Source organism: Dreissena polymorpha, chromosome 8 (genome assembly GCF_020536995.1).
Source record: "Dreissena polymorpha isolate Duluth1 chromosome 8, UMN_Dpol_1.0, whole genome shotgun sequence".
NCBI classification, from domain to species: Eukaryota; Metazoa; Mollusca; class Bivalvia; order Myida; family Dreissenidae; genus Dreissena; species Dreissena polymorpha.
In genome coordinates, this window is record NC_068362.1 from 97,976,010 (window position 1) to 98,001,021 (window position 25,012).

At 36.0% G+C, this 25,012-nt stretch overlaps 2 protein-coding genes and 1 long non-coding RNA gene across 6 annotated transcripts in view; 1 reads left to right on the top strand and 2 right to left on the bottom strand.

Annotated features, from left to right (window-relative positions):
• Nucleotides 1-233: 233 nt before the first annotated feature.
• Nucleotides 234-19,322, bottom strand: LOC127841447 (fumarylacetoacetate hydrolase domain-containing protein 2-like). Of its 2 annotated transcripts, XM_052370276.1 has the most exons (8): nucleotides 19,112-19,322; nucleotides 17,806-18,022; nucleotides 16,468-16,527; nucleotides 15,484-15,652; nucleotides 11,071-11,179; nucleotides 10,020-10,107; nucleotides 8,963-8,999; nucleotides 234-8,213 (listed from the first exon to the last, which is right to left on the bottom strand). In XM_052370276.1, the coding sequence occupies exons 1-8, from the start codon at nucleotides 19,270-19,272 to the stop codon at nucleotides 8,206-8,208; spliced, it is 849 nt and encodes a 282-aa protein (XP_052226236.1). In that variant the 5' UTR covers nucleotides 19,273-19,322; the 3' UTR covers nucleotides 234-8,205. The 2 variants fall into 2 exon arrangements, with proteins under 2 accessions (XP_052226236.1, XP_052226235.1); XM_052370275.1 differs by lacking the exon at nucleotides 8,963-8,999 and having other exon boundaries at nucleotides 19,112-19,320.
• A 56-nt stretch (nucleotides 19,323-19,378) lies between these two features.
• LOC127841454 (uncharacterized) lies at nucleotides 19,379-19,900 on the top strand. Its single transcript, XR_008030992.1, has 2 exons — nucleotides 19,379-19,449; nucleotides 19,594-19,900. It is a non-coding gene; the product is annotated as an uncharacterized LOC127841454 (long non-coding RNA).
• A 335-nt stretch (nucleotides 19,901-20,235) lies between these two features.
• LOC127841441 (DNA-directed DNA/RNA polymerase mu-like) overlaps nucleotides 20,236-25,012 on the bottom strand; it is a 43,172-nt gene continuing 38,395 nt past the window's right edge. For all 3 annotated transcript variants that reach the window (XM_052370267.1, XM_052370268.1, XM_052370266.1), the window contains exon 10: nucleotides 20,236-22,036. In XM_052370267.1, the coding sequence (XP_052226227.1) occupies nucleotides 21,950-22,036 (87 nt within the window). In that variant the 3' untranslated portion in view covers nucleotides 20,236-21,949. The remainder of the gene's footprint in view (nucleotides 22,037-25,012) is intronic.

A 25,012-nucleotide genomic window follows, 5' to 3' on the forward strand; every position in this document is an offset into this window, starting at 1 on the left:
CATACACCTGATCTGGTACCGGCCTAGTTTTCACAATACATACGTCTAATCTGGTACCAGCCTAGTTCTCACAATACTTACATCTAATATGGTACCAGCCTAGTTCGCACTATACATACAAATGATCTGGTACCATCCTAGTTGTCAGAATACATACATCTGATCTGGTACCAGCCTAGTTCTCACAATAAATACATCTTATCTGGTACCAGACCAGTTCTCACAATACATAGAACAGAACAGACAGTTTATTCAGACTTATACATATGTACATCGTCTTTAATGCATATATTTATAAATTAAACAATGTAACGTGTCAAAATATAATAATTTTGACAAAATCAATGATACAATATTATATATATATTTATAAATTCAATGTGTAAATTCATTGAAATTTCAAAACAAAATATGAACAGAGAAAAAACTACGATTTTGAAAAGAAGAAACATACTTTTTTAAAGGCAGGAAGGATAAATTATTACGTTTAATTTGGGTATGGTATATATTGTATAATTTTTGCAGAAAGTACAAAAACAGAAGAACAATTATTTCACATAATATCAATGCAAAAAAGTGACAGATATTTATGGGAACTTAATAAGAAAAAAACTATTAAGTCAATTAGTGGTATTCATAATAGAATTTCGTATAGTTAAGGCTTCCTTAACATATTTACATACATTAATAATTTCAAATTTACATGTTGATGTTAATAAATAATGAAACTTTACAACAGATGGGTTCATGTAATAAATACGTTTAATGTATTTTTGACGTAGTAAACGAAAGCATGCAAAAAAAAACAAATAAAATGGAATTCATCCTCTATGTCCCGTTGATTACAACAAAGACAATACTGTTTCTCACAAGGGAGGGATATTGTTGCGTGAGTACCTTCCGGTCTGAATTCTCAACGGGTGGGCCGAAGCCCTTAATTTATCAAAGTATACACGTAGGTTTTTAGGCAATAAATCCAAGTAGTTATCATATTCAAGAGAGGTTTGAAAAATTCTATACATATCTAGAACAGAATTTCTATTCATATTTCCAAACCATTCCTGCTTAGCGGTGTCAATAAGTCTGCATTTAAATTCACATACAAAAGAACTACTATTAGTTGTATTTGCAGTTTCAAACACATGGGAAAATCCGTATTCATTTAACAATTTTTTAACATTTGCAACCCAATTTTTGCATCCTTTAATACAATCATTCAATGCTTGGATATATACAGTTTGTATAATAATATTTTTACTGTTAACAATTTTTAACCAATATTTAACAATTCGTACATATCTTTTCACATACAACGGGTATCTGCCTAACTCACCATATACTACAGCATTACATGTATTTATATTTACATTCAACAATCTTTTGCAAAATTTTAAATGAATGCGTTCGATTTCTTTTGATTTATTAAAACCCCATATTTCAGATGCATAGCAACAAATAGACCCAACAAAAGAATCAAACAACTGACAAAATAATTTTGGCTTAACTTAAGCTTTACTGCTTACATTTATAGAGTAAAATATGCATCGCCTTTAGAGCTTTTCTAACCAAATGTTCTTGATTTAAAGTGAAACTACCAGTGTAGTTAATAACAGTGCCGAGATAATTGAAATTATCGACGATTTCTATATTTTGTCCATTATATGTCCATTTTTTATTATCTCGAATTTTACCCCTTTTGCGAAACCCCGTTATTTTTGTTTTTGAAGTATTCACATTGAGCCCCCATGAATTACAATACTGGTAAAGTTTATCTAGATGGTTCATTCTTCTGGCGATTTGCCTAAAATGGCCATGTCATCTGCAAATGACAATAAAATAAAGGTTATGTCGTCTATATTTAAGCCAGACAGGTTGCTATCTTGTAAAAAAAGTTCCAAATCTTCTACAAACAGTGAAAAAAGAATCGGGGACAGTACCTCTCCTTGTCTTAGACCGACAGCAAAACTTAAGTATTCAGAGTATGATGTACACGACTTAACACAAGATTTAACAGTTTCATATATATTCTTAATTATTATTAATAATTTACCTTTTATACCAGATTTGTACATTTTTAACCATAACGCATTACGATATATACTATCAAAACATTTAAGTAAATCGACGTAAACAGCATACAAACGTTTATTTTCATATAAAACATGTTGCACAACAGACATCAATATGTAAATAGCATCAACAGTTGAACATCCTTTTCTAAATCCAATTGTGCATCCGAAATTTTAGCATTATCGTCTGATCTGGTACCAGACTAGTTCTTACGATACATACATTTGATCTGATATTACCCTAGTTCTCACAATACATACAACTTATCTGGTACTAGCCTAGTTCTCACAATACAAACATCTGATCTGGTACCAGCCTAGTTCTCATAATACTTACATCTGAATATGTACCAGCCTAACTTCACAATACTTACATATACTTACATCTAATCTGGTACTAACCTAGTTCTCACAATACATACATCTGATCTGGTATCAACCTAGTTCTCACAATACTTACATCAAATCTGGTACCAGCCTAGTTCTCACAATACATACATCTGATCTGGTACCAGCCCTGTTCGCACAATACATACATCTGATCAGGTACCAGCCTAGTTCTCACAATACATACATCTGATCTAGTACTAGCCTAGTTCTCACAATACATACATATGATCTGGTACCAGCCTAGTTCTCACAACACATACATCTGGTTTGATACCAGCAGAGTTCCCACAATACATACATATGATCTGGTACCAGGCTAGTTCTGCCAATACTTATATCTGATCCGGTACCAGCCTATATCTGACAAAACTTATATCTGATATGGTACTAGCCTATTTCTCCTAATACCTATAATTGATCTGGTACCAGCCTAGTTCCCACAATACATACATCTAATCTGGTACAAGCCTAGTCCTTACAATACATACATCTGATCTGGTATTAGCCTATTTGTCACAATACAAAAATCTGATCTGGTACCAGCCTAGTTCTCATAATACATACATATGATCTGGTACCAGCCTAGTTCTCACTATGCATACATCTCATCTGGTACCAGAGACTAGTTCTGACAATACTAACATCTGATTTGGTAACAGCCGTGTCCTCACAATACTTACATCTAATCTGGTAACAGCCTAGTTCGCACAATACATACATCTGATCTGGTACCAGCATAGTTCTCAAAATACATACATCTGATCTGCTCCTAGCCTAGTTCTCATAATACATACACCTGATCTGGTACCAGCCTAGATCTCACAATACATACATCTGATCTGGTACCATCCGAGTTGTCACAATACATACATCTGATCTGGTACTAGCCTAGTTCTCACAATAAATACATCTGATCTGGTTCCAGACCAGTTCTCACAATACATACAATTGATCTGGCGCTTGCCCAGTTCGCACAATACAAACAATTGATCTGGCACAAGCCTAGTTCTCACAATTTATGCATATGATCTGGTACCAACATAGTTCTCACAATTCATACACCTGATCTGGTACCAGCCTAGTTCTCACAATACATACACGTTGCCTTGTTCCAGCCTAGTTCTCACAATACATACACGTTACCTGGTACCAACCTAGTTATCACAATACATACATCTGATCTGTTACTAGCCTTGTTCTCAAATACATACATCTGATCTGGCACAAGGCCAGTTCTCACAATACATACAAATGATCTGGTACCAGCCTAGTTCTCACAATACATACATCTAATCTGGTACAAGCCTAGTTCTCACAATACATACTAGTACATCTGATCTGGTACTAGCCTATTTCTCATAATACATACATCTGATCTGATACCAGCCAAGTTTTCACAATACATACAAATGATGGTACCAGCCTAGTTCTCACAATACTTACATCTAATATTGTACCAGCCTTGTTCTCACAATACATATATCTGATCTGGTACCAGCCTAGTTCTCATATTACATACACCTGATCTGGTACCAGCCTAGTTATCACAATACATAAATCTGATCTGGTACCAGACTAGTTCTGACAAAACTTACATCTGATCTTGTCTAGTTCTCATTATACATAGATCTGATCTGGTACAAGCCTAGTTCTCACAATACATACATATGAGCTGGTACCATACTAGTTCTCACAATACATATATCTTATCAAGTACCAGCCTAGGTCTCACAATACATACATCTGATCTGGTACCAGCCTAGTTCTAACAATACTTACATCTGATCTGGTACCAACCTAGTTCTAACAATACATAAATCTGATCTGGTACCAGCCTAGTTCTCACAATACATACATCTGATCTGGCACCAGCCTATTCTCACAATACATACATCTGACCTGGTACCACTCACAGGGGCCAGTAAAAAAAGAGTATATATATAAGGAACACTAACCACGTCAATAACTCGCTTGGTTTCCGAATATTAGCCAAGAAATCAACTCGTTTTCATACACAATAATTCTAAATGTCAAAAGCAGCCATTTTCCGACCGCATCGCGCAGATTTTGGAACGCCGTTATTTGATTGGTTGAAATTGTAAAAAGTTCAAAGGTAAGGTAACAATTGACATTGACACCGGCAAATGGTTGCTTTTGACGTTAAGAATTATTGTGTGTGAAAACGAGTCTGGGTGTGTTTTATATGGAGACATAGACAATTTATCGGGGAATCGCTTATGACGTGCCTAACAGGACTCCTCCAGTGTAAACACAAGTGGACAGGCTTAGCTACATCGACCGAATTTTGGACAATTTAACGTGTTTGAGGCCATGTGGAAAGTTTAATACTGCGTCGAATGGAATGACAGAGGTACCATTTGAAAGATAATTATTTTGCTGTAAATCTGTGCATAGTTTTTGTTGATAAACATATGAATTGTGTAGCAGTGCATTGGAATTCATGTCCGGTAGTAGGATTGCGTTGGTGCCCTTTTCCTTTTTCTTATATATACTTTTTTTTGACTGGCCCCTGTGGTACCAATCAAGTTCTCACAATACAAACATCTTATCTGGCACAAGACTAGTTCTCACAATAAATACATCTGATCTGGTAGTAGCCAAGTTCTCCCAATACAAACATCTGATCTGGTACCAGCCTAGTCCTCACAATACTGACATCTGATCAAGTACCAGCCTAGATTTTAAAATACATCTGATCTGGTACCCGCCTGGTTCTCACAATACATACATCTGATCTGGTACCAGCATAGATCTCACAATACTAACATCTAATCTGGTACCAGCCTAGTTCTCACTGTACATACATCTGATCTGGTACCAGCCTTGTTCTCACAATACTTACATCGGATCTGGTACCAGCCTAGTTCTAACAATTCATCCATCTGATCTGGTACCAGCCTAGTTCTCACAATACTTACATCTGATCTGGTAACAGCATAGTTCTCACAATACTTACATCTGATCTGGTACCAGCCTAGTTCTAACAATTCATCCATCTGATCTGGTACCAGCCTAGTTCTCACAATATTTACATCTAATCTGGTACCAGCCTATTTCTCAGTGTACATACATCTGATCTGGTACCAGCCTTGTTCTCACAATACTTACATCTGATCTGGTACCAGCCAAGAACTCACAATACAAACATTTTATCTGGTACCAGCCTAGTTCTCAAAATACATACATCTGCTCCGGTACTAGCCTAGTTCTCACTATACATACATCTGATCTGGGACCAGCCTAGTTCATAAAATACATACATCTGATCTGGTACCAGCCTAGTTCTGACAATACATACATCTGGTCTGGTACCAGACTAGTTCTCACAATAGATACATATAATCTGGAACCCGCTTAGTTCTCACAATACATACATCTGATCTGATACCAGCCTAGTTCTGACAAATCTTACACCTGATCTGGTACCTGTCTAGTTTTCACAATACATACACCTGATCTGGTACCAGCCTAGTTCTCACTAAACATACATCTTAGCTGGTACCAGCCTAATTCTCAAAATACATACATCTGATCTGGTATCAGGCGTGTCCTCACAATACTCACATCTAATCTGGTACCAGCCTAGTTCTCAAAATACATACATCTAATCTGGCAACAGCATAGTTCCCACAATACTTACATCTAATCTCGTACAAGCCTTGTTCTCAAAATACATACATCTGAACTGGAATCAGTAAGCTGAATAAGATTACCACGAGGATCATTGAACGTTGAATTTAGAAACTGTAGAAAAGTTATAATGCTCGAGACTTGTAGTTTGTTACTCTTTTGACGACATGGGCAAGTGTTGAAGGCACTTAGTACAGGACTTTGATTACCAATATTTACAAATCCTCGTTTTTGTAAAGCTTTTTGAAGTTACTTTGCTCTATACGTCAATTCAAAGCAAGATGTTCTCTTTATAAGTCTATTTGAAACGGGTAACTCTTGACGTGGTTCCGGTTTTGACTCTAAAGGCATAATTTAGACAAATGTTGTAGAGGTCCTCTAGATTATGGTAAATACCAAATAGGAAACCTTGGACTGACTAGACTGACTAGTCCTCTGACTAGAGGACTGACCCCCTCCCCCCAGTCACACACACACACACACACCCGCACACACACAAACACACTGAGGAACATCCACGTAAAACATTTTCACACCCGTTCAGGCGAATTGTCCTTCGAATTAAATGTTGACACACGGACATACCGGCGGACATCAAGGTATAACACAAGCTCACCATGAGCACGTTGTGCTCAGCTAATAAAAGGATTGCAGATGCTAGCGTAAGTATATCATTACAAAATGTTTCCTGTGGATGTTTACATTATTAAGATGTTAATTGTGGATGATTTAACAATAAGAGTAACGGTATATTAAGTATTACTGGATTGAAGTTGCTTTATGCTATAACGCCAACACGTATTGTTGCGCTTCAAACAACCGCATTTTCAGGAGTTAGAGTAAAACAACCTATCGTATAGAGATGTATTAACCAGCACATTAAAGTCGCGATCAATTATCGATGCTGTTCAACAAACCGAGTTTATTACGAGGGGAAAAACAACAGAACATAAGCGAATTGGCATGGAATAATACAAAGTAGCAGCGAAATTCACTTTGTATGCTATTTATATCGAATGGCACTGTAAAAAATAAAAAGCTATGCGGTCATAAAAATATCTATGGTGTATCGGTTAACGCATATGCCAGCTCAGAGCATGCAACTCTGTTGTTCAGACAAATAACGCACTCATCCCGTCGCCTTCAGGCAAAACCACCCATTTTTGCGGCCGTAACATTACTCACAATCATATTAACACTTTCAAAAACGGCTCAATTAAACAATCATTAGTTTGGCTGATCAATATATATCACTTGAGACCAGAGTTGCGAAAGGCTTGAAGCATAAACAGTTGGCAATACACATACAGCTGTAAACGAATCGCTAATCTGAAAACATTCTTAATAAAACCACAGCCAAACAATTCCGCAAATTACATTCCAATGTTAGAAAAAAAAGTCTGCTGTTCAAATGCAAATAAACTTCTCGAAAAAGAACGTCTGTAGGCCATGTTGTGTCTGCACAATACTGTGCCTGGCTATTGTGAAATAGCAATGTATGTCGTTTACATGTTTCATGTTTTATCATTAAATAAAGAACGAGTTAATTATCTAGACAACATATCCTTTATTAACGTGCCAACATAAAACAATCTAGGACAATATTCATTTTGCATAGTATATATATATATATATATATATATATATATATATATATATATATATATATATATATATATATATATATATGTAATAAAATGAACGTTTTGATCTACTTCATTAAGAGCATAAAATATATAATTTCACGTTACAGTGCGATTCAAATTTTCAATAAACATTCAAACATGAACAATAGCACAATGACTTGACAAGAAACAACTCAACAATTGTACAGCTAAACACATCAAATAAAAAACACACTGACTCTTGAATTAGTAAAATAAGTATTGCCATTTTAACTTAAACATAGCTGGCGGTTTAATTGTGTGTCATAGGAAAACCCAACCATGCAAAGCTAGACACAGTCCATCGCAGTCTATAAGGTGGTCACTTTATCGTGGTGGGCGAGCTTACATGGTGTTTCAAGCTATCGTAGTGAGGTCAAGCTATCGTGGTGGTCACTGTGCCGATACCATCTACCTCGACTTCTACCACGTCACCGCGCTGAAGACGTTTTGAAATGCAAACATGTGCAATGAAGATTTAAAATTTAGGGTCCGTGGTATTATTATAGGAGGCGTGAGTAAAAATGTGCACTTTTGAAATGAAGGCATAGAAAAATTAGATGAAGTTGGATCATGCGACGATTGCATAAAAAAGTAAAATTTAGAAGATATTGAAAAGTGAGGACACTGATATTATTTTGACGACAATAAATGAAGTTCGCATATTATATTGTTATTAAACAAGTATGCCAGACTCCAAGAAAAATCTCCATGTTTATCAAATATTGAAAATAATATTGTGAACTCAGCAGATTTGTCGACAGTAGTCACTTACGAAAAGTCATAAATTACGGAAAAATGTTAGCGCAAAAGCATTATTCTCAGAACATTTAAATTGTTTGAATTGTATTAAATTATTAACACCCTATAGTTCACAAGCATGAAAAGTGACTAAAATAGACAAAGCTATGCAGTGTCAATCATTTGCAACCACACAATTGAGATTAACAAAGTAATGAAACATACCATTTTGTAGATAGTAAAACTTCATTAAACTAAAAACTGTACGAGTCGTTTTTTTAATATGAATAGTACATGTATATATACGAGAAGCTGTCAGTGTTGAGGAGTTGCGTACAGAAGCTTTTATATGTAATCTTAAACATTATATAACCACGAAACCATCACAATATGAGCTGTAATACTTTGAGATAATGAGTCTGTACAAGATTGAAAAACATCGCTTACGAAATGTAGTAGGAATTGCACACACCAGCTTCTTTATCTAATTTTAAATAAAAATGGCAAAAAATCATTCACAAATAACACAACAGGAAGCCCATGACAATATGCGCTGTATCAATTGGAGATAATGACTGTAAAAGTTTGACGAAGCTCGCATGCAAAATGCAGGGAGAGTTTCGCACACAATCTATAGTGTGACGGGTGGTCGGGCGCAGGCCCGCACGCATGTACACACTCACTGACACTTCACAATTCCACATCCCTACGCTTTTTGGCGAGGGATAATAAATAATCTGGCAAAACGATAGGTTCAAAAGATAAGTCGTTTAGAACTGCGGTAAAGTACGTAAAGTTTGTATAGCACGTGTTTTACGTTTAAATTATTCTATAGATTTAAACTGGCCCTTCGTTATGTTAGAGCATCATTGTAAAAGTTCGGTGGAAAGAAACTGAATAGGATGAAAACATAATCCCCTCCGCTGATATAGCTAAACAGACTGTGAAGGTTCAGTGGACCATCAGATCGTACAGATGTGTTATCTAAATGACCTGTGTAACTCTAGTTGATTGCAAGTATTCTATTATTTGCTTCATTAACAATGGATTTTAACTTGTATTGTATACACATAATTATGTTCAGCACCAATACATGTATAATAAGAATGACAAAAGTAATAAAACAACTCAATTGCAATGACACGGGATATATGTGATTGAACCATCGATAGCAGCATCGATATACAGAGGTAATTTTTATTGCAAAACTTGTGTTAACTGTTCATGACTTTTTATTTAAAGTAAGCCAACAAAACAAAATCATGCATCAACAGGAAAAATTGATGTTTTATACAAATAAAATATATTGGCAGTTTGGAATATGACTACACACCCGCGATAACAGTAACCTATCGCAACCTATTACCACGAGGCTAACGGTAAAAGACGTGACCTGGCCGTTCTAAAAGTTTCCGTCCGATCATCAGTCATCTATGATATATCCATAGGGAATCGATTAAAATTATCGCAAATACTTCGATATTGCAATTTCGCATTGGGCTACCTTCATGTACTCCGGTGGTTTCCGGAAACAGCCGACACCAGGAGGGGTTCCGGTGAGTATCAGATCTCCTGGTTTTAGACACATGAACCTATAAATAAACAACATCGCTTACTAGGAACTGACAAGCATAAATTAAAGTATTTTCTTATAAAACATCATCGTCATTGGCGTTACGTTCTGACTGAAATGTACAGCCCATGCAAGTTCTAATAAAATAAAACTTGTTAAACAACAACCGCGCATGTATCGGGTACTTCAAAAGCAAAGAAAGTCAAAAACTAAAAGTATTCCTTCAATTATCAAAAAGTTATGGCATAAAACTGTGTTATAAGAAAGAGGCTTCAGAAACGGTTTTATAGTGCATGTGAGCACAAGTTTAAACCACGGAGCGTATATTGTCTCATCTAGAGTCCGTGTTTAAACCTAACATTTATGGTTAAAAAAGATATTATTAGAACAATTCTACAAATCTTTCCTTCAAGAAAAAATCGTACATGATTATAATTTTGACCAAAAAATATGCCAAAAGAGAGGTAGTCGAAATCTCAAGTAAAATCAAACTTATCCCGCAAGTTGATTCATACCGCATGTAAACACAATCCGACAATTGTTGATCGTTGATACGTGCAGATTAATATAACATAGTTTGTGTGTATACTTAAAGGGACTGTCCAACAGATTTTGGCATGTATAAAAGCTTGTCATTAACTGCTTTAAATGCTTTATATTGATAAATTTAAACATTTGAAATAAAAATCTCCAGTAAAAAATAAGAATACAATTTTAAAAAAGAAGAAAAAACGTTAACCTCCACAGGGATCGAATCATTGACCCCTAGAGTCATGGAGTTTCGAAAAAAAATTCTCCTGACTTTACCACTCGACCATCCACGCTCACGTCAAGTGCGGAGTTATTTTTTTTAGCTATATAAGCAATTCTCGTAGTTAGCCAAAATATCGATTCGCGTCGAACGACGCTTTTGACTGTTAGACAGTCCCTTTAATGAACGCGTAGTTCTGTTATTGAGGCAAAAATAAACTTGATTATTCACCTGGAGATGAAGGCGATGATTTCTCGCGTCTTGTGGACCAGCTGGTTTGTGTTGCTCTCTTGTTTGGTGACGCCATTCACTCGACACCGCAGTCCCAGATTGTGCGGGTCTGCAAGAATGAAAATATGGGTCCAGGGCCTGCAGTCACACAGCACCGTGGAGAAAACTCCAGGACGTTCTTGAAAGTCATAAATACTCATGAAGTCTCAGATAAGTTCGTGTTTACCTTTTTTAACATTAACATGTCTTAAACACGTTAGTATTGCTTAATTTATCTTATTCCGCACATTTTTAAACAGAAAACTGGATTTCATTCAATTTGAACTTCAGTTGCGACTCATTTTAGGATCTTTCCAAATACCGGCAGTAGATTATTAATTAAGTGGTATGTATTCAGGAAAGTCTGTTGCTGAAATAATTATAGTATGGGTCTGAAATAAGAGGTATAAAATAAAAAAAGGTGGCCTGCACAATTTCTATTAGGGATATGAAAATTGTACGCCACGTCCGTTTACCTAACGACCTCAGCGCTGCGATTTTGACAGAATACGAATACATTGTGGGGACTAAACACAACTAACATTTCGTAAATAAAACTTTCACTTACATAAATACACAAAAAAGATTTGTGTGCATTTAAAAATGCGAATTTAAAATAAAACCGAATTATGGATTTTGTTAGATGGTAGCAAAACTGCGAAGCACATGTCATTTCAACCAATAGTAAATTTAGCAAGCTTCTTGTCGTAAATATGTCGAGAAAATCTTCAAGAATTTTTGTAATTATGTATCGAGCTGCACAATGGTTATGTTAAAAAAGCGACCCATATTAGTGACATTGACCGCTTGGAAAGGGTGCAGTGACTTGCAAGCGAAGAGCCTTCTCTTCTTGGTGAAGTTTGGATGTTAAGTATTTTACAAGATGAATGAGGAAGTTATAGTCCAAACTGGATATTAAACGTCTTAATGTGAATTAGACATCTAAAGCAGGAAGAAAGGTGTTATATGCAATACGTCATCTCCACATAGTTGACATTTTTAAAATTGCGTAATGAATGATGCCAGTGCAGCCTGGACACGATGTTGAATGCTCAAATGTGGCCTTCGTTGTCTACGTGTGACAGTGACCTTTAAGCTTACGCGAAACAAGCCTTCTCCAAATGGTTAACAGATTTGGATAGTTATTTTAACGTTAAATGGCAAATGATAAACGAAACGTTTCTACTTATAATTCGATATCTGGGTGCAACCTATACTTTCGAGCCATGGACATGGGCCGTATTAACGATATGGGACACGGCGTCCATTATGATGAACATTTGTGGTAAATTATTTTGAACTGTGTTTGGCACGGAGTAACGTTCGCTTTTTCACACGCAAGCAGACACAAACCCGATCATTGCGTCAACTATTTCAACAAAAGAACTCGACAAACAATTTTACAACATCAAGTCGTACAATGCTGTTCTAAATTTGTTCATGCAGTGGAAAAGACAATCCTTGATTAAATAAATACAGTAGAGTACGTAATCGTAGAGAATAAGAATGTTCATGCTAACAACATATTTCATATTTCATAAATATCTATATGTAGGAGTACGAGAAACAAGATCCAGCAAACGCAACATGTCAAATATATATGTTGGCCAAACGATGATGGAAAACAACCATGCAGACTTCACTGGTTGTCCCTTAAACAAACTTACATTTTGATACATTAAAAAAACATAAATACTCTAAATTAGCATCATGAAAAGAAGCATAAAGAAGTGTTAACGTTGGATTTTATCCACATGTACTCAACTAGTACAGGCACTAGTGGTAACAAATGCACGTCAGACTACATTTTGTATCATCAGTTGACAGAATAACATGCTTACAACTTTTTAAATATACGTCACGCAAAACGAACTGTTAAACCGTTTTTTACAATTCAACTGTCTTTTCTGTATATAACTCACGGAGGTCCGCTTATAACCTACGGCGACATGTAATAGTGTATTATAGTATTGTATTTGGAAGGCAATATCACGGTAAATCAAACATTTACATAAATAAACAGAAATGCCAGCATTAATAAGACCACAGCTTATCAGACCATGTCTGGATGTGGTCCACAATTTGATAGTAGTTATAGATCAGTCTCTGTCTTTCATGTTAATTTGTAACGCACACGCACTATCAACCCAAGAAGCCTAAAAGTCTTCTATGAGTTTAATGCTTCATTTGAATTTGATTTTTTAGTTATGATCTGAACAATATAATTACAATATATAGAAATGGGCTCTTCACAAAAAATACCAAGCACAATAACCCCGAACACACTGCATTCAGTAATGTTCACTCAAGATCTAGTAAGTTTAATCTGATCAACTTCAGTGTTTATGGAATGATTGAGTGCACAATAACACGAACACCAGGTAATAACTCTGTAAATATTGAAGAATGAGTACTTTTACTGCACGTAATCTAAGTGCTTTATGGATTTGCATTTGAATCCATTCAATAATTTTAGATTTATGCTTTGCATAAGAAAATCCAAAAATGTTGATGTATTCTGCATCAATTGACAAGTTTTATATTAATTCATTCAATATTATGAATTTATTATTGGTACATGAAATACTAGTAAACCATGAGCAATAACTCTGCAAATACTGTTAATACAGTTATGATGATGGAATTCTATATTTCTCTTAAAGTCATCTATCATTATATGTGAATAATTTTAATACTTTTAAAATAATGCTCCACACAAAAAACGGATAACACAAAAATAAACTAAAGGCAGGTATTAATGCAATTACAATATCATCAACCTGCTATAAACAAAATCAACAATTAAGACTTTGATGTACTGGAAGCACTGTTGCCCATGGCAAGAGTCTACAAATCTGATTTAAACGTTCGTTTATCTCTGATCAGTACATTAAGATTTTACCGCTGACTTACGTGGGGAAACAAGCCATTCATTAACGGATTTATAATCGCCTAGCTCACAGTGTTTGGTTTGCTCTCTGTGAATCACGTCCCTGATGTACGATGGTAGTGTTGTTAGTGTATTAGTGAGAGATCTGTAAGATTTCACCGAAACATATGATTAATTGATCAAAAGTCATTCAAATTCAACTCCTTTATGGCATGACCTCGTGATGGATTCGAATAAGGCTGTGTACGCCATTCACTTTAAGAGACTGTCATTGCTTTTAAGAAACGTTGACACAAAGATCATTTCAACAATTATTTAACCCATTTATGCCCAGCGTCTAGAAAAAAAGGCCTTGGCAAACAGCGTAGACCCAGATGAGACGCCGCATAATGGGTGTCTCATCAGGGTCTGCGCTGTTTGCTTAAAGTAATTTCTGTAGGAAATATTCTACATAAAGAAATAAATATACTAGACATCCCTAATTTTGGGAATAAATTGATCCAATTTAGAAGGATGGGACAGTCCACTAGGCTTAGATGGGTTAATAGTTATATTAATTGAATATCAGAAAGACGTCCATTCACAAACTGAGCATTAAGTAAACAATACTAATTATTTATGATGATTTATGCAGAGGTGACTTGTCTGTGAAATCCTTTGCATGGTTAGTTACTGGCAGCACTCTTGTACACCAGCGACCCACATTATAATATAAATATAATAATATATAACTTGTTCCGAGAGTCGTTGTTGGTACATTTTTACGTTATCATAAACAGAGCGAATTGCGTGAAAATTGAGCAAATAATATAAAATATAATATAATGTCAAATATAAGTCGGTGATGTATCTATGCACAGACTATATAAATACACATGACACAGCATTTTACAGACAATTCATAGTTTGCTACCCGATCGGATAAAAGTGGACGGAACGTAATATCGGTAACGATATGCAACACCATGCAACAAAAAAGAGAGCATGCAGTTGAATTAAATGTATGTGTAAAGTACACCCACGCAAAAGTATGTACTTAACAGATGCACTGTTTATAGCTACATTTGTATATGCAAACCAAATATTCTGATACCACGCACAGACTAGTAAATGAAAATTAGGATCTGCACAGAAACGTACGATGTGGATGGTGAATATGGTTTTAAACACTTTGGAGCTCGTTTAATAACTAACTCTATGGGTTCAGATGTTTCACTATTAGACAATACTGTAAATAAAAAAGGCAGAATCAAGATATTGCTCGCATAACCCTTTCTTGATCAGTCTATAAACAACTTTTTCATTCTAAAGCCTCGTAACAACATCAAGCGTTGTGGCCCAATTCCTAGGCATCTTTACTTAGAATCGTTCTATACCCTTATATGTGCAATGATAAATAAATGTATTATCGTTCATGAAAGAACGTTCAGATATACCGCTACAAGGGGTGGCTGGTTGGAAAACTACGTAAGGAAAACAGTTACCTCCCAGCTCGTCCGGAGTCACAACCGCGGGCCCCAAGGGACAGAATTGAAACATGGCTTTTCCGAGTAGCCACTGACCTCCGTTCTTCCCGGCGGTGAGCTGCCAGTCACGTGCGCTCAAATCATTGGCCACCGTGTAACCGAACACGTGATCCATCGCGTCAGACACCTGAATGACAACATTTATGCTTGCATTAACTTTTTTCCACACAATTATCATTGAAAAAAAATATAAGGATACAACCGTTAATCACAATTGGGTGCGCAGATGTATGCAATAAAATGACAACTGTCCTAATTGTATCTAATTTAACCCATTTAAGCCTGGTGGACTCTCCCATCCTTCTAAATTGGATCAATTTATTTCCAAAATGAGGGATGTCAAGTATATTCATTTCTATACTTATTTAGAATATTTCTTACAGAAATTCCTTTAAGCAAACAGCGCAGACCATGGCGTCTCATCTGGTTCTACGCTGTTTGCCAAGGCCTTTTTCAAGACGCTAGGCATACATGGGACAGTTAAGAAGAGTGATGATAAATGGCACATGAGATTATTTGATTAATTAATCGGGCTTGAAATCACATTCAAGAACCACGCATTGACCCCACTGCGCTCTACCTTCCGTGCTGGGCGGCCATGCGGCCCTGGAAACATACAGGTCGAGTGTTCTTTATGTCCGAGAACAAACTCTCGCTAAAACCTTGTAAGTTCCTCATTGCGATAACGGGCATAGGAGACAACAGCAAACGGCATTGAGGTATTGATATCTACTGATAACCGTTAAATTACCTCACGACTGAGGTGAAATCGCGCAGTATAATTCTCGTATGATATAGAAACACTTTTTAAAGAACATTAATCTGATCATGATTTTTTTCTTTCAGTTCTCTTCATCTAACCCTGCATGTTCTCTTAAATTCATGAATTCATGGCGATCTATATCAAAGTATTGGTTTTGGCCCACGCTACGGCCAAGGTACCTTGATATTTCTTCCTTCCTTTCCAATGACGATGGTGAGTTCCACCTCCCAGTCCAAGCACTGAAGTAAAACAAAACATGCTAAAATTAAATTTGAAGGCCGACATGTGAAGGTGTTTCGTTATCCGTATGTTTCCGTGGGCTTAGCGTTTTTGTCGGCCGGAAATTACTTTCTAATGTGCGCGTATTCGTAGAGTGCAGTTAATGTTTTATCTTTACAGTATTGCATGTTAATATTATTCATAAACAGATAAACAAGCTTCACATTTGATTTAAACTTTCTTATAGTTCTTCAACAATTATTTGTAATAATTTAGCATAGCCATTAGACACGTCGTTTTAATTGCCCTTTCTTGTCTTTTTATCGTTAAACCCGAAGTGGACGTTTGTTCATGTTTTTGTTTATGGGTGGTGTTTTACAGGGGAACACGGGTCAATAGCAGATTCATAACGAGACGGCCCAGTTAGCCTGTGCAAACGCTTCATAGCCCAAACTCTTCCAACTGTGTACCTCTCATGCCTGTTAACAGTAGGCACTGCATGAACAAGTACAATCCTTACAACTATGGAAGGATATAGAGTGTACAACTGTGTCTTGTTTTAAGTTATTACGTTTTATTCTCTAATAAATTGTAAGCCTTTTTTTAGTGGAATATCCTAAATAGAAAAGACTTTAAGTCATCTAACATTACAAAAACATGTAATGACAGTAGAAGTTGGATAAAACATTGCTCGGAATCAGTGGAATCTGTGCGCGAAAGTTGGCTATAGCCTAATCAAAGACGACTATGCCTTTTTCTGGGGAGCTGTGGTATTTGTTAGTAGAGACGTAATTGTGTAGCGGTTATTGTTGTCCCAGGTCACTAAGCTGAATGCCCGTACATTGTGTACTTTCTTCTCGACGAGTATTCATTTGTATTCTGCGTAATCTCCGCATTCAGTCTTAGCCTTCTTAATATGTTCTAAACATTCGGTAAATAATACATCGTATGAATTCGTATGTAATTTTATCTTACCACTATGCTTGTAAAGTACATTCATATGTTAGAGACATTTTATTCATTTATTAGGTTGTTAATAAATGTATCAGTCATGTGTTAAGTTTTAGCTTTCGTTTAACACGCAAAACAAGGATTTCTCCGACCGGGGTTTGTTTTACCCACATCATTTCCAAAATAATTCAACCAAGAGCCCATACACGTGCAATAGTTGATTGATCGGCTAAGCCTAGTACGTTAATCAGGTGGGAGAACTGGGACACATATAATGTAGCTTTGGTGCGGAAGGACCTCATAAATCTCGAAAAGATAATTACACGTGCGCGTTCAAAGAGATTTACCTGAGTTTCAGCAGGGTATTCCATGGTCTCGTTGGGACCGATAATACAGCTGGGGAACTTGTTGAAGATAACCGGCTCCACCGGAACCGGCGCGTTCTGCTCCTCGCAGTGGTCCTTGTAGTTCATGCCCACACAAAGCACCTTGTCGCATGACGTCACAGGGGCCAGCAACGTCACTTCCTGTCGCTTCACCACTTCGGGATTGCTACCCAGGAGTCTGAGAAACAATACAAGTTGTCAAAAAATGTTACTATTCCATACAAGTGTGAGAGCAACGTGCTGTTGTCAAAAAGTTGTGCGGAATTCGTACACTTGTTTTGCTTTTTTCGTCTACACGGACTGCAGTAAGTCATTTTATGGAAAAAGAGCACTAATATTTTGGGGGCTAATGTTACGACCTTTTCTTGTTTAGTTATAAAGCATTTAAAACAAACAAACTAAAAATGTATCGAATATATGAAATATTGAAATTCAATAATGCCTGAATGTCGTTTAAACAATACTTTGCATAAATGTAACTGCATCGGACTGTGGCGTATACATAACGCACAAACACATATAATTAATGCAAAATCATAATGGAATGGCTCGATTTATTCATCCACATTGAACTAACAAATCGAAAATCGGCGAATACGCATGACGACAGCAATCAGCGTACCCTGTCTTCCTAAGTTATTCAATAATACCGTGTTATACGTCGAAGATAAGGGCAGATGATTCTGTCAAAACTTGAAAAAAAAGTTATATAAAGGCGGATCTTCTATTTGATTACACTTTGCAGGTGACATTAATATCTAAGCGAGCCATACAACAGTATTAGTTTTCACATAATTGAAAATAGTTTCACTTAATATATACATACGCTACACTCGTCTAGTTATTATAATTATGTATAAGATTTAATGAAAGTCTTCCACAAAGACATGTCACATTTTGAAGATGGCAATGCGGTCGTTGTTCTATATAGGCCGGGTACACATAAGCGTTGTTATGACGGTCTAGTTACAAATGACACGTTGAATGCAGATAATACTAGTAAACATGTGACGGTGTGAAGATATATTCCCATCAAACGTCAAGGTCGAGCGAAAACTGAATATTTTAATCTATTTTGTTTTCATGATAACTTAAATTGAGATCTTTGGCATGTTACCAAAACATATGAATTTAAGCTACTGCTATGTATGAATTCGATGTTGATGGACATTACAAATAAGCTATATATTCATCCAGCGCCAGCGTTCTCTATCCTAATTCTTGAACTATTCATACACATGCACACACAACAACGAATTAATCTTACCTATTTAAGTTGGTCTTTAAGGCATTTTCTTTTTCTATGTAACTCCTCAGATCACCAGGGAAAGCTGTATCTGATGCGGTAAGGTTAACAATATCTCCTCCTTGCTTAAGTTCCACTCCAATACATCGCGTTCCATTGCGTATAAAATGTACAAACCGCATCCTTAATTTTGGTAGGTCGTATCTAGTTTTGTTATCGTAATTTTATATATACATTGACCTTTTTGCAGCCGAGGTCAAGGTAGTCCAATCAAATTCTAGAACAGAAGTCCGGACGACCAATCAGTGATACTCAAAGTTCACCTGATCATGTGACACTTTCCTGTGCAAAATGGCGAAGTAGGTACATTTAAATTGTCTTTATTTGCTCAACAATTATATTTTTCATTAGTGTATTTAAATGTTTGATTGAATAATGGCATTGCATTTTTCCGTAAATTGTAATAAAGGCAAATATAATGAACATTTTCTCTTGTCTATTAGTGGTCCCAGGCCAGGGGCCTGTCCCAATCTACTGAGTACTGTCATCGGCGCAGCTGTACTTTTCGCCTTGGTCAAAACCAGCTGATGTCGCCACATCATCAAAATATATGCTCTGTTTTGTATTAAGTTGAATAATATTGCATGTAGTTGATTGTATTTGCAATTTAGAAAAGATGGACTTTTGTTATGCCTGAAGGAAAACTGAACAATTTATGTTTTTGACACTTTATTTATTGTGAAATGTGATAAGCACTTATTGTATGTTTGTTTATGCTTTTCAAAAATAAAAATAGCATAAAGCACATAATGTCTCTCATCTAGTAAATATTTGCGGCGCTTGTTGAGATCTTTGATTCCTTGAGCTTATGTTGATATGCATAATGCCATCTTTGTAGGCATATTTCACTTTAAACACTTTGCACACAATTACTTAAACTGCACACAATTACTTAAACCTACAATAGGGACATGCAACTTTAAACACTGGTCCATTAACAATTAATATGTTAATACAATTAAGGCTTGAACTTCAATACTTGTTTTAGTACTACACTAAACATGTGTCAGATGCAATCTAGCAACTGATGGAATTTCAATAGTTTGAAGTGCCAAATAATTATCTAAAGATAACATAATATTCAATATCATGTCTTTGTTTTAATTTCAATTAACATACCAATGTAAATCAACGTAAAATTTACAAAATGTTGAGATTTGTGATCACGGAGATATAAATTAGTGGCTGTTCAGTCGCCCAGGGCAAATAATTTAGGTCATTTTCAAAATATGGTAGTCCTTCTGAGCAACAAGCTTTTTTAAAACGCTCCAAATAGTTTTTCCGCTGTTTATTTTTAAACAGCACAAAGATTCAGGCTTATAAAATGCATAATGTATTGAGGGATTAACAGCAATTTAATTTTTGATTTTGTTTTGTTGAAAATAAGTATGAGCTGATTTAGTCTTAAAGCTAATTATGACGTGTACTTAGGTTTGGGTTACTCACTTTTTTGCGGGGCCACTTAAGTGCTAGATATAGTCGCCAGTCTGGGCAACCTAGCATTAAAAGTTAGTTTTTTTCAGGTAACATGGTTCAATAATAAAGCTCCACCCCAACCCAAGAACACTCATTTGCTGTGTGTGATGGTACACTATTCTGCAGGGTATAAGGTGCTTAACAATTACTCAGCACAAAAGGCAAAGATAAATGTAGTAGGCCTATTTGATGTCAGTGCTGAGAAGACCATGGGTGGCCTCTTAAACTAATGTCTGGTCTATCTTTCATTAGCCTACATGACCGAGTAAACTTGTCTTTATGGGAAACTGGCCATATGGGAAAACACAATCTCCAGGCAGACTTGTCGTTCCTTGCACTCACATACAATTTGATTCAGCTATGTTGGTTCCCATCAAATCTCTGCGCGGAGGTTGGGGAAAACATCCAGTGAAGTCAATAGAAGTGTAAGACATGTGAATGAAAAAGTTCATTTGTAACAATACTGAAAATAATTGAAATAATTTTGTTAAACTTGTATGTGTCAAATAGTTATATGTAATATAACAGCTCATTATGAGATGATAGTGAGCCAACAATTAAAATATTTAGCAAACAACAACTTAATAATTTCTTTATTAAGAATTCACAATTTTAGTTAATAGTTTTTGTGGAATAACAGTAAGGAGAATAAATGCGTTGGAATTAAATCAGGAATGTTAAGCATCTATACCCCTGGCTGTGGGTTATTCTCCAGCAAATTATGGTATAAAATGTATTATTTTGATTCTAACATGATCTTATTTGTCCTTCTCTGCACATTTAAAGTTATTGCACGAGAACTATTTTTTCAAAATTATACACATCTTTCTATGACGTTAATTGATCCCCACGTTTAAATTATGTCATCTAACCCTTACAACAATATGCTCACAATTAAACTAAAGAAAAATGAAACAAATGATGTCAAATGATTTAGTAATAAATTAAAAAGTTTAATATAACCCCAAACTAAGCAAAACTATAGTGAATGCATAATGCTACGAAAAAGCTCAAAACTGTTATAAATTTTAAGAACTTAAGTTTTGTATAAATTATATTATATATTTTATCACAATATATCAAACTTTGTTTACATCACATTTATCCAAGAGGTCAAGGTTTTAAAATTTTGATACGGTATGTTTGAGCATGTGCATTTCACTGTTCAATTTCCCTGGATTCATCAGAACATTTTGCAAAACCTAGGAAACCACCACGAACATTGCAAAATAGCCAACACTTGATTTCCTTCTTTGTATAATAAAAATAAGCAGAGTTTGGTGTTAGAACACTTTATATTTTGATGCACAGAGGCAACATTTATCAGCAGTTTCTATCCTGAGGTTCAAAGTAAGGCAGCTTTAGGTTGTCAAACACTTCACGCTCGCTACTGGCCACAAGCTGCTTCCCCTGAAGAGAAATGTTATGTAAAGTGAATTTGGACAAATGTATACCTGGATGAAAGTTCATTTTATATATGTTAATGCAAGTATGTTCTCATTTAATTTTGTTAGCAGGCACTTTGTGATAGTCAGATACAACCAAATTTCCTAAAAATAAAAGATTTTTAAATGACCTCAAGTGGCTTTGAACAGGAATCAGTTATTATATCCCCACTAAACGAAGTTTAGGGGGGTATATAGGAGTGAGCTTGTCTGTTGGTCGGTCCGCTCTCTAATTCAAGTAGTTTTCATCCGCGTTTTAAACATTCAGCATGTTGTCCGCTCTCTAATTCAAGTAGTATATCAGAGCTTCACCAAACTTGGTCAGAAGTTGTATCTAGCTGATGTCTAGGCAAAGTTCGAACATGGGTCATAACAGGTCAAACACTAGGTCACAGGGGTCACTTAGTACGTTTTACACATTCAGAATGGTGTCTGCTCTCTAATTCAAGTAGTTTTCATCCGATCTTCACCACACTTGGTCAGAAGTTGTATCTAGATGATGTGTAGGTCAAGTTCGTACATGGGCCATGCATGGTCAAAAATCAGGTCACGGGATCATTTAGTGCTTTTCAACATTAAGCATGGTGTCCGCTGTTTTTTGTGAAGACAACATGCAAAATATTCTGTGTCAATGCAGCATGTGGGGATATTCTTCACGTCTGTGACAAAGCTCTAGTTACTTTTCAACCTTGTGCATTTATTACATGTAAATTTTAATATTATTCAAAACTTCAACATAATAAAAATATCTTTATTAATTAGTAAAGTGTCGTTTGTAAATCAATTTTTAAACAACAAATTATTTGTACATACTAAAAGAGCTTGACAATACTATAGGTGGCAAAGATTAATCTGATACTCTAAATTTCAATGACAATTGTTTGGGTTATTCATTCACTCAGTCAAGTTTCAACAAAAAATAAATAAATTGTAGGTTAAAAAAACATTCCAGAATAAAGATTGGAGTAATGCTATAATTTTCACTGTTTGTGATCTAAACTACCGGGTTATATTAATAAACCTCCAAAACTAGAGCTTTGTCACAGACGTGACGAATACCCCCACATGCCGCATTGACACATACTATTTTGCATGTCGTCTTCACAAAAAACAGCCGACACCATGCTCAATTTTTAAAACGCACTAAGTGACCCCTTGACCCAGTTTTTGACCCAGAAAGGCCCATGTTCTTACTTGGCCTTAAAATCATCTCCATAAAACTTCTGACCAAGTTTGGTGAAGATTGGATGTAAACTACTTGAATTAGAGAGCTGACACCAAGCTGAATGTTAAAAAACACACTAAGTGACCCTGTGACCTAGTTTTAGGCCCGGAATGGCCCATGTTCAAACTTGTCCTAGAAATCATTTAGATAAAACTTGTGACCAAGTTTGGTGAGGATTGGATGAAAACTACTTGAATAAGAGAGCGGACAACATGGTGAGGTTTAAAATGCACTAAGATACCCTGTGACCTAGTTTTTGACCCGGCATGACCCATATTCAAACTTGAACTAGACATCATCTAGATACAACTTCTGACCAAGTTTGGTGAAGATTGGATGAAAACTACTTGAATTAGAGAGCGGACAACATTGTGATGTTTAAAACGCCCTAAGTGACCCCGTGACCTAGTTTTTGACAGGGCATGACCCATATTCAAACTTGAACTAGACATCATGTAGATACAATTTCTGACAAAGTTTGGTGAAGATTGGATGAAAACTACTTGAATTAGAGAGCGGACAACATTGTGATGTTTAAAACGCCCTAAGTGACCCCGTGACCTTGTTTTTGACCCGGCATGACCCATATTCAAACTTGCCCTAGACATTATCAAGATACAACTTCTGACCAATTTTGGTGAAGATTGGATAAAAACTACTTGAATTAGAGAGCGGACAACATGGTGAGGTTTAAAACACACTTAGTGACCCCGTGACCTAGTTTTTGACCCGGCATGGCCCATGTTCAAACTTGACCTACACATCATCTAGTTACAACTTCTGACCAAGTGTGGTGAAGATCGAATTTAAACTACTTGAAATAGAGAGCAGACACCGTGCTCAATGTGTAAAACGTACTCGGTGACCCGGTGACCTAGTTTTTGACCCGGCAAGGCCCATGTTCGAACTTGGCCTTAAGATCATCTAGATACAACTTCTGACCAAGTTTGATGAAGATCTGATGAAAACTACTTGAATCAGAGAGCGGACAAAATGCTGAATGTTTAAAACGCACTAAGTGACCCCGTGACCTAGTTTTTGACCTGGCAAGGCCCATGTTCGAACTTGGCCTTAAGATCATCTAGATACAACTTCTGACAAAGTTTGGTGAAGATCGGATGAAAACTACTTGAATTAGAGCGCAGACAACATGCTGAATGTTTAAAACGCACTAAGTGACCCCGTGACCTAGTTTTTGACCCAACAAGGCCCATGTTCAAACTTGGCCTAGACATCATGTAGAAACAACTTCTGACCAAGTTTGGTGAAGATCGGATGAAAACTACTTGAATTAGAGAGCGGACACTTAATACGGACCGACCGACAGACAAGCTCACTCCTATATACCCCCCTAAACTTCGTTTGTGGGGGTATAATTACTCATATCTATGCCAGTTATTTAACAGAAGAATACTATACAACTATTCAACTGAATGTCATAAAGATTTTGGATTGCCTATTCAAAGCTTGCTTTTAGTTGTTACTGCCTACATGCCAATGGATCAGTGCTTTCGCGAAAATTGAGTTAACATTAATTGTATCCACTAAAAACACATTTGAACAAAAAAATATTTTTAATTAAACAATAAAACAAAAGCTTATTTCAAAATGTGACAATCACAAATGCCTCCGTGGCACAATATAAGCTGTGTTCAAGGGCAAATAACTATGTAAATCACCGGGTATATTTACATTTACACCAACACTTCATGATGA